Below are 14581 nucleotides of genomic sequence, written 5' to 3' on the forward strand. Positions count from 1 at the left end.
AGCTATGGAGAAGGAGGAGGGCTCGCGGCAGAAGAGGATGTGACATACTTTGCGGCAGCCCGGCTAGGACGGAAAGTACACTTTGTACTTCTGAAAAAAGTAGGAAGGAAAAAAAAATATATATAGTAATCCAAAAACGAGGGGTGGAGGGGTGGTCTTTAGTTTAAGACCACCTTGTAAAGTTGGGTGGAACTCCACTTTAACAACCAGGTCCTTGTTTGCCAGCCCTGCCCGTTCACTTCCAGAAGCAGAACTCTTATCCCACACAGAGCCAGCATGTAAATATTGTGGAGGACAACAATGTGCAACCCACAAACCTGTCCCAAATACTGCCAGGACCTGTCTCCCCTGTATATGCTTAACATAAAACACATAAAATGTAAAAGTATGTACTGGCCATTGCTCCAAGACTTAAAAAACCTGGCCGTGTGCTGTCATCTTTACAAGAGCTTCAATTTTTTCTTAACATGTCTGTCTAAGCATACACTAAAATTAATTCTATTTCCTAGTAGCAAATCTATTCACTGCTGTGAGAGCAATTTGTGTTACCAAATCACAATATGGTTTATTTGTTATTATTGCATCCATCTTTGTCAATAAATGTTTATCACTAATGTGAATTTCAGATCCACCATCACCACCCACGAACCTGAGCTGTTTTATGAAGCCTTCAGATAATACTGTGACCTGCACATGGCTACCTGGTGAAGACTCCCTCTTAACAACCAATGTCACACTTTCAGTTTTCAGGCAAGTGATCTGACAGCACATATCTCCTGGACACAAATGTGCCTGTTTTATTTCCTGTTCATTTTTTTGGTTACACAGTTGCTGATATTTATCTGTGTTTTGCACAGGTCTGTGGAACAGTGTGTGATGCCCACAAAGAGTGAATTTAACTGCACTCCCTTAATGAGACAGAATTTCTGCACCATTTCCCGTGCCAACTACCATTTTAGCAGGAAACTTGCAGTATGGGTCACTGTAAAAAATGAGCTGGGCTTTGCTACCTCTGCTCCACTTTGTTTCGTTCCACAAAAAGAAGGTATGTAGTATAAGTATGTGGACCTCTTTTGGGTGCTGGTGTCATGAAAAATGTCTCTCCCCAAACAAGATAATGTGCTAAACTTTCCGGTAAATAAGAGATCCAAAGCCTTTGCAAAGTGGAAGAGTGGGTTTTTGATAATAAAGTTGGCAGTGCCTCCATGCAGGACAAGGCCTATTTTCCTGAGATAATAACCGGTAATCTAATCAAAGTAATTGAAAGCAGAGGAACAACTGCAACCAGCATATAACGTTAACCAAACGTATATAGATGCACACCAGTATATAAATAATATGAGCTTTATATAATAAAAGATTAATAATAGAATATACATCCAATGTACAAACAAGTATTATCAGCAAAAGGGCCAACGGGAGTCTTGTTGGAATTGTGCATATATACCTGGATCTAGGTAGTTGTTAAAGCGGTTGTTAAAAAAAAAAAAAAAAACCTGCAAGGCAATTGCATAATGTGCTAGTATGCATGGAACTCCAGTGCTGGAAAGTCACCGCTGAGAGGGCTGACATGTTCTCCCTGTCTTTCTTCCAGGTTCGCGAGCTCCGGTACTCTGATTGGCCAAAAGCTGCAATGATGTCACTCCCTCGGTTCCGGGACGAAGCTCTGAAGTTTCGGCAAGGTATGCCGGACCTTCAGAACGCAGTGCACCACTGACGTCAGCGGCTGCATGCATGCTGAATATCTTCTAAATGGTGCATGTTTAGGAGATATTCATTTTACCTACAGGTAAGCCTTATTATAGGCTTACCTGTAGGTAAAAATTACCAAGCGGGGTTTACAGCCACTTTAAAAAGACACCTCCAGACGAATGTTGGAACAAAGTCCAGTTGCAGAGACCCCTGATGAAGATCCTGATTTGGTGCTGAAGACCTAAAGACAGAATGTGCAATCATAGGAAGTTCCTTCAATGATTGTCCAACCAGCCTGGAACACAGCTTCTCACTAGCAGAAACTGTGGTGTGATACTGGAACTCAGAGTCAGCCTATCTGCTCTGCATCTTAGTCCCTAGTAGCTTCTAATTTGTCATGCAACTGGACCTCTATTTACCAAGTATTTACCAAGTGGCCATCAGATGCCTAACCTGGCTCTAGCCTATGCTGGTTATGAGTGCTGAGCTAATACTAGCTATACAATTCCAGACCAGGAGAAACAGGGTTAACTAAGAAAAACAGGAGTTGCATTTAAACTCTACAGCAGTAAACAGGTTCACCTACTGATCTACTGGAAGGTGACCACTACACACATATCCTGCGTACACACGGTCAGAATTTCCAACAACAATGTTCGATGTGAGCTTGTTGTCAGAAATTCCGACCTTGCATAGACTCCTTCGGACATTTGTTGTCAGAATTTCCGACAACAAAAATTTGAGAGCTGGATCTCAAATTTTCCGACAACAAAACCCGTTGTCATAAATTCTGATCGTGTGTACACAATTCCGATGCACAAAATTCCACGCATGCTCGGAATCAAGCAGAAGAGCCGCACTGGCTATTGAACTTAATTTTTCTCGGCTCATCGTACGTGTTGTACGTCGCGTTCTTGGCGATCGGAATTTCCGACAACATTTGTACGACAGTGTGTATACAAGACAAGTTTGAGTCAACATCTGTCAGAAATAAATCCAGGATTTTGTTGTCGGAATGTCCGATCGTCTGTACGCGGCATTAGAGTAGCACAGACTACTAAGGTCTGTCTGGCACTATGTATTTGAGACAATAACAATAGGACAGAGATACGCCTGTCACAAGGATTCACAATTACACTCAGCTGTATATAAACTATTAGAGCATAGGAATACTAGCTTTATAGTCTCTGTTTCTGGTCTGGGTGAAATATAGCAGCAACAGCAGCTCCTTTGTGTGTAAAGTAATGTGGCAAAGGTCTGTCTCTTCTTCCTGAAAACTCCCCTTTATAAAGATATTAAAGTCCTCCAATCTCCACCTTCTTGCAGGGACAGGAAGTAATGTGCATAAATAACGAAATGTGTAAGAATTCAGCCACATACAAATACAGATAGTACAGGGCATCAGATCCCTACAAGTACCTATAATGGAGAGAGTATGCAGAACTCTTAAAGTGGTTATAAAGCTTCGTTTTATATATTTATGGTCGGAGCCCTCCGTCCTGAGAGATATGAAGCACATAAACACGTCACAAGACTAACAACATAAAATAGACCTGAAGTGTGCCCTGGCCTGCTGTATAGTAAACCCAGATCTGCTGGGCGGTATGCCAGAGAAGGGCGCATACCTTAAGAAAGTAATGGATGTTTCTGTAGAGAAATTGTTTGAAGAGAAGTACCCTGAGAAGGGGAATGGGTGGGTGGGTACCGCGCACTGGAACCGACACAGACCATTGTGGGTGGTCTGGTTAAATACCCTCCGGGCTCCTCCCATAATTTCAGGCCAGTAAACAGGCCTTCCTATTTATGGTCAGAGCCCTCCGTCCTGAGAGATATGAAGCACATAAACACGTCACAAGACTAACAACATAAAATAGACCTGAAGTGTGCCCTGGCCTGCTGTATAGTAAACCCAGACCTGCTGGGCAGTATGCCAGAGAAGGGCGCAAAAAGACTTGGTTAGGGAGGTAATGATTTATTTTAAGTTTATGGACATATTACAGGGCAAGCTTGCCAAAGGCTCGTGACATTTCTGCTTGTGGATTGGGAATGTAGCGAGCGAAGCAGGTGGATTTCCACCTACCCATTTTCCTGATCATGTGGTCCGGGACCCCGTTTCGTGTGGCTGCTGATGCTGCTCCAAGGCGGAAAGAATGTCCAGAATAATGGTTGGGGTCAAGGCTTAAGTTGCGCAGAAGTAGTGAACTGGTTGGTACTAAGCGGGCTGATCGGGACTGGTAACAAAGGGCTGTCCTGCGAGAGATCAGACAGATGGGCTAATAGCTGATCTAGGATGGCTACGGGGCACCAGGCATTGTGCGTTCTGAAGAGCTTGATGTCAACCCCCGGACTGGACTGTTGCATTTTGGACACCTCGAGGTGCAATGTGAAATGACTGTGGTGACACGTGAGGTGGCGTCTACGTAACATCCTATGACTGGGGCCGCTGACTTTGAATTCGCTGGGTCATAGAAAGCCGTAAAATGCCAGGTAGATGGCTGCTTGGATGACCAAGCTGGGCAATAAGCCGAAAGGGGAACGTGAAAGGATAGTGGACATGTCTCGAAACATGGCACTGGTGACCGGTAAGCATTTACCGCTGACTTGGGGCTGTTGCTTGTGGATACCTCGCAGGATGGCCTTGACCGCATGGGTAGCGAACAAAGATGATTTGGTAGGATCTTGTAAGGAGGTGAAATGCTGGATGCCAGCTAGGTAGAGTCTAATGGTATTGTAGGATAACGCCAGCTCAGGCCAGAAGGCCAGAATGTGATGGAGATCTCTTGGTATTGCCCCGAGGTTAGCGGCTAGAAACCTGTGATAGATTTTTTAGGCAGTATGGTAGGCTTTCAGGGTATTGTGAGATAGTGACTGGTTAATCAGACTAGTGGCGTCATGAAGATGTCGCTTCAATCCAGGGTTAGCTGCGACCAATGTGGGATGGCAGACATGGTCGGGTCGGCTCCAGCTTCCTGCGAAAAGAACGTTGCGAAGTTAGGACGAGATAGAGCATCAGCCGAGGTGTTACATTTGCCTGGGATGTGGACACAGAGGACGTTAAATTGGTGCTGTAGTGAGAGTTGCACCAGCCTGCGTAGGAAGGACATGATGGCCAAGGACTTGGACCGACCTTTATTTATAATACAGGCTGTGGCTTGATTATCTGTGGAGAATGTCACTGTTTGTCCTACCCAGTTGTTGCCCCAGACCTGGGCTGCTGCAACAATGGGGTAGATCTCAAACAACGAGGAGGATTGACTGAACCTGGGGACCGAGAGTATTTCTGGCGGCCATGGTGCTACAAACCAGTGATGGCCAAAAATAGCTGCAAAGCCTGTGGAGGCTGCGGCGTCCGTGATTATTTGAGGTGAAGTGGGAGATGCTGATGGAATAAACATCGAAATGCCATTCAAATTTGTTAGAAAATCGTCCCACATGGCCAGGTCAGCTATGGCTGCCTCGTCTAGTTTAAATATTTGGTCGGGGTCTTGTACCTGGGAGAGGAACACCAGGAGGCGTGAGACAAAGGATCGCCCTTGAGGGATGATCCTTATGGCAAAGTTAAGCATGCCAAGGAGGGATTGTAGTTGCTTTTTCGTGCAGCCTTTAGTATTAGTAAACGTGTGGATGACTGTCCTGATGCAGGTCAATTTGTCCGGAGGTAGGCTAGCCTGCATGGTGCGAGTGTTGCGTATGATACCCAAGAAAGTAAAGATCTGTGCCTGGTCTTCCACCTTCTTATCTGCTAAAGGCACGTTAAGATTGTGGAAGATTTCTCTTAGGCTATTTAGATCAATTGGGGGCTCGTTAGGTTTCTCTATGAGTAGGAAGTCGTCTAAGTAGTGAATCACTTTCTGACAGGCCGCGTGTTGTGACAGAATCCAGGAAAGAGACTGAGCAAAGGTGTTAAAATAGCCACGGGCTGCTTTTGGGGCCGAAAGTTAATTTGGTGGCGAAACAGTATAGGCCTTTCCATTTGACTCCCTGCCGTCGCCATAGGTACGGATCAATTGGTAACAACTTGAATGCGTCCGAGATGTATGCTTTAGACAACCAGGCGCCTACTCCTGCAAAAATGATAGATTGAATAGCTGAGTCTACAGATGAATATTTAAGTGAAAACTCTTCTGAAGGTATTAGGGAATTTAAACTGGGTATGTGGGAACAATGAGGCGCGGACAAATCATAGACTAAACTGAGTTTATTTGAAAACTTGCCCTTCACAAGCCCGATAGGGCTGACTCTCCATACAGAGAAAGGTGATAGTGTAAAGGGACCGATCATGTACCCCCGGTCTAGTTCTGTCTGCAGCAGGGTGATGATGGCTTCCTCGTCGGTAGCGGCTGAAAGCAGGTTTTTGCACTTGTGAGTTGTGTTGGGGAGTGTGAAAGTCCGGTGTGAAAGCCTGTCGTGAATCCCTGGATGAGAAAGGCTGCCAGTGAAGGTGTTGGGTGTGAGGAGAGGTAAAACCCGAGCCATCCGACGTGCACTCGGCTTAGTCATGCGGGTTTAAGCTGTTTGACAGCGCAGGCGTACCTGGGGTGAGCTTTGTGGCATGTGAGACAGATATGAAGGAGTTTGCAGTGGGGGAAGTTACAACCCCCGAAGTTGAAATTATTGCATATGGTTGCTCCCCCTAGTGCATGGACGGGTCGTTCTAATCTGTCTGCCTGGGCCGGCTGAGTAAATGCCGTTGGGTTGTACGCTGCACTAGAGAAGTAGAGAAAGTTGGGGGGCGTCTGCCACCTGACTCGGAGCACCAGTTAGCCATATGGGTAGACGACTGGCAGTTAGTACAGAATGGGGAACGTAGGCCAGCGAAATGGCGACAGAACAGCTCTGTATCAATGGTACTCCAGTTGGTAGTTGCCTGGAACTGGGAAAGTCTGGCTGCTGCTTTTGCTGAAAATGACCTGTGATAGTCATAAAATGAGCATCCCCATATTTATAACCTAGATCTACTACTGCGTGTAAGTATAGATCCAGCTCTTCCCTCCTGTTGGGGATGACCGTGCATAGTACACCTCTGAACATGCCAAATGCTAGCACAAACTCTGCAATATTGAGTTTGCGGGTAAGCCTATGGTCTTTAGCCTTCAGGATGACGGAAACGTCTCCCCATGAATAGGACTTGTTTTCAGCCAGGTCATGTACTGCGATGAGGAGGGATGCTAAGTTGATGTCCTTCCCATCCATGATGTCCTTCCTGATGCCTGCTGGGACAAGATGTGCGGGGAAGACATAGGTACACACATCAGGCGTACCTGTAAGGAGAGGCATGGGGGTGACGGTGGTTACTGTAGATGGTGGGGGTGCAGCTTGATGTACCTCCAGGGTTCCCACTCTTGTCTGGACATCAGTGACTGCTGCCGACAGTGTGGTCACCAAGGAGTGCAGCTGAGTGATTGCTGAAGAGATTGAGTGTAGTGACGCCTGGGTGCCTGGTTGGGCTGCCGCTGGCGGAGGAAACAGCAACCTGAAGAGCTCAGCTTTCCTAGCAGTTGCAGGGTAGGGAATACTCCTGCGCCGTAGTTCAGCTGTAAGCTTGGGGATGGTCCAAGCTCTGAGAGACTGTAAGCCGTCATTTGCTGAGCCTGTCCCAGGTGACGACATGGTGGAGGCAAAGTCCTCGCTGTCGGCCTGCGACATGGCGTCCGCTAAGATAGGGGGGGAAATGCATATGTTTTAGACAAGTTTAAAAGGTAGGAGGGGATAGATTTTCGGGTAGATGAGACGGAAGGTAGAAGAAAATTTAAGGATAGGAGAAGGAGCGACAGCCATAGTGACAGCTAGTTTGCGTACGAGCGCTGCCGAGTGTGATTTTAGAAAACTCGAAAGAATGCGTGACAACCGAGGTGAGCCAGGAGGTGCCTGGCTAGGTAACCGATAGCTTGGGTGTCGCCTGTGCTTGGCACAGACTAATGAACCAGAGCCCCCAGGGCGGACGGGGCAAGTATTTTGAAGTCTGGTGTTCTAAGTAGGAATGTTGCGATCTGTAGTTAATTGACGTATGTTCGGTCTGCTAACGCTTGCACTGCCAGCAAGCTGGACATTAGGCGACCTTGTCTGCGTGGTGAAGGATCTCGGATCGCTCTTTGAAAACAGAGTGAAGTACATAGAAGTATGTGACAGTTGCTAACGCCTCGGAAATGAATCAAATTGTGTATGTGAAGTAAAAATGTCGTGAAAGGTGTGTTTTTGAAAAAGCAAAGGGGGGGGGATCCCTTTGAATTATGCACCTGCCTTGAAGCCCTAGTAGTGGAGTCTTGGTTTGGGGTCGAGACTTGGGTCGATCGGGAACCTGTAGTAGGGGTGACATAGGAAGATTTCTTTTTTTTTTTGAGAGGGAGTGCTAAAGAGCTGTTTGGGGCAGAAGTTGGCCCCCTGGTGAAGAGATGCAAGCCCTCGACAAAAATCGATGAGTAGCCGTGTTGCTACTGGAGATGAGTGGCTGTATGAAGCCATTTCGTAAATGTTTGTAGCGATTGCAAATAAGCAGCCTGTGAAAGGCGAAAGAAAGTTTTAGCTGAAATTTGATTATGTAGGAATAACCGTGCGCAGCATTGGTACAAAATAGATGGTGTGAGTTGTGTGTTTATGTTATTGTTTGTGAGGGATCAGAATTATTGAGCCGGTGACACGACTGGATTCGAATTGGTTGGTGGGGTTGAAATGCCGAGGATCCGAATCATTGAGCTGGTATGCGACTGGACTCGGATCGGTCGGTGAAAGTTGTATTTGGCAAGGATCCGAATCATTGAGCCGGTGCTACGACTGGACTCGGATTGGTTGGTGGGGTTGAAATGCCGAGGATCCGAATCATTGAGCCGGTTTGCGACTGGACTCAGGTCGGTCAGTGAGGGTTGGATTGGCAAGGATCCGAATCGTTGAGCCGGTGCTACGACTGGGCTCGGATTGGATGGTGGGGTTCGTAATGCCGAGGATCCTGAATCATTGAGCCGGTATGGACTGGACTCGGATCGGTCGGTGGAAGTTGGATTGGCGAGGATCCGAATCGTTGAGCCGGTGCTACAACTGGACTCGGATTGGATGGTGGGGTTTGTAATGCCGAGGATCCTGAATCATTGAGCCGGTATGTGACTGGACTCGGATCGGTCGGTGAAAGTTGGATTGGCAAGGATCCGAATCATTGAGCTGGTGCTACGACTGGACTCGGATTAGTTGGTGAGTTAAAATGCCGAGGATCCTGAATCATTGAGCCGGTATGCAACTGGAATCGGATCGGTCGGTGAAAGTTGGTTTGGGAAGGATCCGAATCGTTTGAGTCGGTGCTACGACTGGATTCGGATTGGACAGTGGGGTTTGTAATGCTGAGGATCCGAATCATTAAGCCGGTATTGTGACTGGACTCGGATCGGTCGGATGAAAGTAGCACACTGTTGGTGAGTGCTGGTGAAGAGAGTCAGTTTTGGATGACAGTGGGGGTTTTCGTAGAAGGTGTACGGTTAGTAAAAAAGGGGGGGGGTGATGTGTGGCACAAGGTTTCGGGACCGTGCGCCGCTAATGCGACTTGATTCGTAAGTGACTCCGTACGGATAAGATAACAATACGATTCTATAAACGGTAACAATAGCTCCTACCTGCGACAGCGAGTGCAACGATCGAAATTCGCGGAACTGCGAAAGAGGAACAGCGACGCACTGGAACTCGAAAGTAGGAACTCACAAACGTGCAGTGATTTTAGGAAAGTCAGCCTGGTGACGTAGTACCGCGCACTGGAACCAACACAGACCATCGTAGGTGGTCTGGTTAAATACCCTCCGGGCTCCTCCCATAATTTCAGGCCAGTAAACAGGCCTTCCTATATATATATATATATATATATATATATATATAAAAACAAACATGCCTATACTTAGCTCCTTCTCTGTATCGGGTACTCGCTCCTGAGTCCCACTGCTGCTTCCATTGACACAGACAGCATAACTCGGCCATGCCCCCTCCTGCTCCTGTGTCACCGGATTTGATTGACAGCAGTGGGACCCAATCGCTCCTGCTGCTATCAATCTGTCCAATGAGGAGAGAGACAGTATGCGCTGACACACATCTCTGGATCGGATGGGCTCAGGTGGCTATTCAGCGGAAGCAAAGAAAGCTTCCTCCTTGTTGTATGTATGTATGTTGTTCTTTGATCAAAGTTGGAGCTGACCCATCACTGACTGGTTCACAACTGCCTTTTATGCCTAGGAGGATGGACACCTTTAGCCAAGTGCTAGGACAGGATTTATTTATTTTCACAGAAAATATAAAATAGTCCTATCTCAACTGCAGAGATATCTTTGAAGGTAATAACCTTTACATTGCCTGTGGTCATATCAGTCTAATTTGGGTGCTTGTTAGCAAATAGCAATGCATCTAATTATATTTGGAGATCACATCATTCAATAAATATATTCACTTTTTTTCACCATTTTAATTTTAACTTTTTGATAGATTAAGATTAGAATTAAACTTTAAAGGCTTACGTTGTGTGTTAAGTGTTGGGGGGGGGGTTAGAAATAAAGAGCCTACTTTATGTGTAACCTTAAGTGAGGGTGTTAGGGGTTAGGTTAAAGGTTATATATGGGGAGTTAAGTTAAGGGTTAAGTATTGTGGAGGAAGAGTTATGTTAATTTAGGGCTAAAGTCACACTTTAATGCCTTGTACACACGGTCGGATTTTCCGATGGAAAATGTCCGATCGGAGCGTGTTGTCGGAAATTCCGACCGTGTGTGGGCTCCATCGGACATTTTCCATCGGATTTTCCGACACACAAAGTTGGAGAGCAGGAGATAAAATTTTCCGACAACAAAATCCGATCGCGTCAATTCCGACCGTGTGTGGCCTGTTCCGACGCACAAAGTGCCACGCATGCTCAGAAGAAATTCCAAGACGGAACAGCTCGTTCTGGTAAACTTAGCGTTCGCAATGGATACAGCACTTTCGTCACGCTGCAATGTTAAAAATGGTTTAATACAGCGCACTCTCTTCTTCTTTATAATGTGACAAGAATTAAGTAGTTTTGCTGCTCATATTCACACACACTTCTCACAAAGTTTTATTTTTGTTTTTTTATTGGTATTCCCTGAATATATTGTTATTAGTTGTCACATCTGACATAATTTTTTTTTTTATTTAATTTTTTGGGGGATTTTAAGCCTTTTTTTTATTATTTAATGTTTGTATTTTTTCAAAGGCTGATCTTTGTTCAATGTTATTTTTATTTTTACTCCAGAATATTTTTGTGTGTGTTTTGTGTGTCAAGTTACCCCAACACCATTGATATCTTGTATTATTTAATCTCAAGGAGATTGTTTGTTGTTGGTGTCCCTTGTTCATTTCACATTGTATATTTGAAATGTACCTGAATCCTCACAAACAAACTGTCATTTTTGAAGTAAAACACATAGGAGAGTATAATTCAAAACAAAAATCCTTTATTAAGGGATCAGAACCAAACAAAGAGGAAGGCAACACTGGATCAACATGAGAAATTAGCGAAGCCTGGGACCCCCAGGGCAGACATCAATTCTTGAACATCAAAATTGGTGGCCTGAGGAGTCCATATGTAAGGGAGGGCAGTCTGGTCCAGAATTCGCAGAGATCCGGATAGCAGCAGATGACATCTGTGTCCCCAGGCTGTGGTACCACAAGAGGCTGCATTTTTTGGCCGACCAGACTGGATCCAGGGTCCTCACTTTCTGGTCTTCCTTTCACGCTTCCTTCCCGGCTGTGGCTGTGCTGTTGGAGATGTGGCAGGAGGAGGAGTAGGACCTGGAGGAGGACTGGGAGGACCTGGAGGAGAAGGAGGAGGAGGAGGAGGAGGAGGACCTGCAGGAGGAGGAGGAGGACCATCGCAAAGGTGTGTCTGAGCTGTAATTTGAGCCCTCATACCTTTGTTAAGAGCCTCCAATATGAGGGACTCACACATGACTTGTTGGTCCTCCTCCATCCTCTGCATTTTATATGCAATGATGGCAGCAATGTCCTCCTCCACGGTGTGTGGTGCTCCCAGGACCTCTGTAGCCCTCCAAAAGAGTCCTCTGGTAGCCTCCTCTAGTGCACTCCTCCTCCTGCCACTTTCTCTTTTCAGGGGGGGTGGAGGGACCTGCAGATCAGTCAGCCAGCCGGCTCGGCCCGGCCACCTCCTGGCTGCGACTTCCCTGTGTATGAAAAAGGGACATGGTTTTAGTTTTTGCTTCATCAATCACAATCCTAAATTAGTACTCCCAACTAACATCTAGGTAACATCATTGATTGGACAAGCAGAAATATTTAGAGGAATGCTATACCTGGCTCAATCTGGGCTCCTCCACATGTGGCCTGGAAGGCCCAGGTTGGGCGTCAGAAGCCTCAGCCGGGGGGGAAGGAAGCGTGGAAGGAAGACTGGAGAGGGATGGCCTGGGTTCAGTCTGGCCTGCCAGAAAATGCAGCCTGTCATAGTACCACATCCTGGGGACATAGATGTCATCTGCTGCTCTGGATCTCTGTGAATCCTGGACCTTCTTGCGCTCCCTTAGATATGTACTCCTCAGGCCACCAATTAAGATCTTTAAATAGGTGATGTCTGCCGCGGGGATCACCTGCTTCACAATTTCACACAATTGCACCAGTGCTGCCTTCCTCTTTGCTTGGTTCTTGAAATGGGGGTGTTTAATCTCCCACAGACAGGGCAGCTCCCTTAACATATCTACGAATACTGACATGAAGTCATTGTCTTTCAGTAGCATATCCATGTTCACTGCAAGACACAACACAAGACAAAGCCTAATGTCAGACAAAACTCTCCTAATCTTGTTACAATATGGGCCTCAATGTAGAAGCAGTATAGGCACAAGTTTGTCTCTTACCTTCGTTCTTACGATCGGCGCGTCCAATGCTCCTTCCTCCGCTCACAGATTGTACGTAATGCGCACGTGTGTTACGCTTTATACACACTGCGCATGCGTGTAACTCCGCCCGCCCCTGATGTTCTTTCTAGTCGATTCCCCGCCCCTTTTCGTTCGGCGCAGTGGGGGAAGAGCACATGGCGGAGTCACAGCAGGTGCGTGATAATTGCAGGAACGACGAGGAGGAGGAGGAAAGCCCGGATCCGGACACGTCCCGATCCAGAAGGAGATGTTTTAAGGCCACAAATATGTCCTTTGGGGAAATGTTGGAGATGATCGACATCATGAAGAAGTCCGACTATGACGGAAAGTATGGGCCTTACCCCAACCCCAACATCAGAAAGGCAAAGATCATGGCGAAAGTGGTCAAAAGTCTTCACAAGAATTTCGGGGCATGACGATCGAAAGATCAGCTCAGGAAGCGGTGGTCGGACCTGAAGTTGAGAGAGCCAGAGCAGTACCGAAAGATCCGGAGAGTGCTGCAAAAAAGTAAGTAGTTGTGCTGTGTTCCTATTCTTTCTGTCTTTATTCCGTTCGTGCTGCTCCATATGCTTTTCTTAATTGTAACGTTTAAAAGGGCAACTTTAATGTTCATGGGCCCATTATTCGTTCGTATCAAACATTTTTCTTTCGGCCTCTAAAACACCATTGTTTAGGCCATATGCATTTTCCCACATTTTTTTTGGGCCTACTTGGATGCCAAATATTTGTTTGTGTAGATGGGTTTGTTACTCGAATGAAATGCAAACTAGATTCTGTGTAAGGAGAGGACACTGAGCAGCTGTTTTCACATCTGGACACTGGAGCACTAGTGTGGGACACAAGAACACCATTTTTATTAGGGGGGCCACACAGGTGCTCCAGTGTATACTATAAGGGGGTCTCCATCTGTGAAGCTTGTACTAAACAGGTAAAGTATTGCAGCTTGACAAAGGGCAATAAAAAAAAGACATCTTGGAACTCGGCTAAAATTGACAATTGTACCCCACTTCCAAGCAATGTTTCCTATTTATAGTTATGCCATCAAATATCTGTGTGCTAATTATACCATTTTTGTTTTACATAGGGGAGAAAAGACTCGGAGGACACCCCTCATCCGGGGAGACCACAGACCCCCCACCTATGGAAGAAGGTGAAATACCCCCAACCCAAGAAGAGCAGGAGGAAGAAGAAGATGTAGTGGAAATTGGCACCACAACAGGTGAGTGTCTGCAACCACAGGCTCAGGTAAGAGATGGATGCCGGCAGATTTTTGATACCTGTTTTTGTTTTGTTTCTCTCTTTTTAGGTGATCGTGATCCAGATCCTTTCACATCAGAAAGTGCCCAGATCCTGATCGGGGAGATCATGGGGTGTAATGTAGAACTGCAAAACATACAGCAAAAAATCAATGATGCGATTAAAAAAAATAATAACATCATTGATGTTTTGGGGCAAATTTAAAACCCCACAAAATCACTTTTTGGATTGTGGTCCAATCTTTTAAATATTTTTGCAATGTTTTGAAAAGCCAAATTTGGAGGATGCACACAGTGTGCCAACATGTGCTATCTGCCATCACGGGAGATCAATGGATGCGTTTTGGGGGTGCAACCCCTTCCTCAATTATAAAGAAGCGGTGAGGAAGGGCTTGCTCCCCCAAAACACGTCCCTTGATCTCCCCTGATGGCAGCTAGCACATGTTGACATTCGTAAATTGGTGTGCATCTTCCAAATTTGGCTTTTCCAGGGGTGATTTCCCCCCATCTGAACGCTATATCAAACCCAGTTCCTAAATACTGATGTCTGATATAGCCTTCAGGTTTTACCTAATGTGAACTTTGTAAGTTCAAGTTTTTTGTCTTTCTTGTTGGTTTTACACAGGCCTGTTTTATCTTAAATGGACATTTCGATTTTTGATAATGCTACCTCAAAAATTGTTATACAACAAACATGTTGGTTTGTTTTAAAAACCTTTGGAAAATGCACATGTGATTGTGCAGGTATAAAAAAGTTGGTTACTC

General features: G+C 45.9%; 1 protein-coding gene across 2 annotated transcripts in view; it reads left to right on the forward strand.

The window, feature by feature from the left end:
- Positions 1-14581, forward strand: part of CSF3R (colony stimulating factor 3 receptor) — an 81340-nt gene that overhangs the window by 25551 nt on the left and 41208 nt on the right. For both annotated transcript variants that reach the window (XM_073615622.1, XM_073615623.1), the window contains 2 exons: positions 627-750; positions 858-1045. In XM_073615622.1, coding sequence (XP_073471723.1) covers positions 627-750; positions 858-1045 — 312 coding nt within the window. The remainder of the gene's footprint in view (positions 1-626; positions 751-857; positions 1046-14581) is intronic.

The sequence above is a fragment of the Aquarana catesbeiana genome, linkage group LG02 (assembly GCF_042186555.1).
Source record: "Aquarana catesbeiana isolate 2022-GZ linkage group LG02, ASM4218655v1, whole genome shotgun sequence".
NCBI classification, from domain to species: Eukaryota; Metazoa; Chordata; class Amphibia; order Anura; family Ranidae; genus Aquarana; species Aquarana catesbeiana.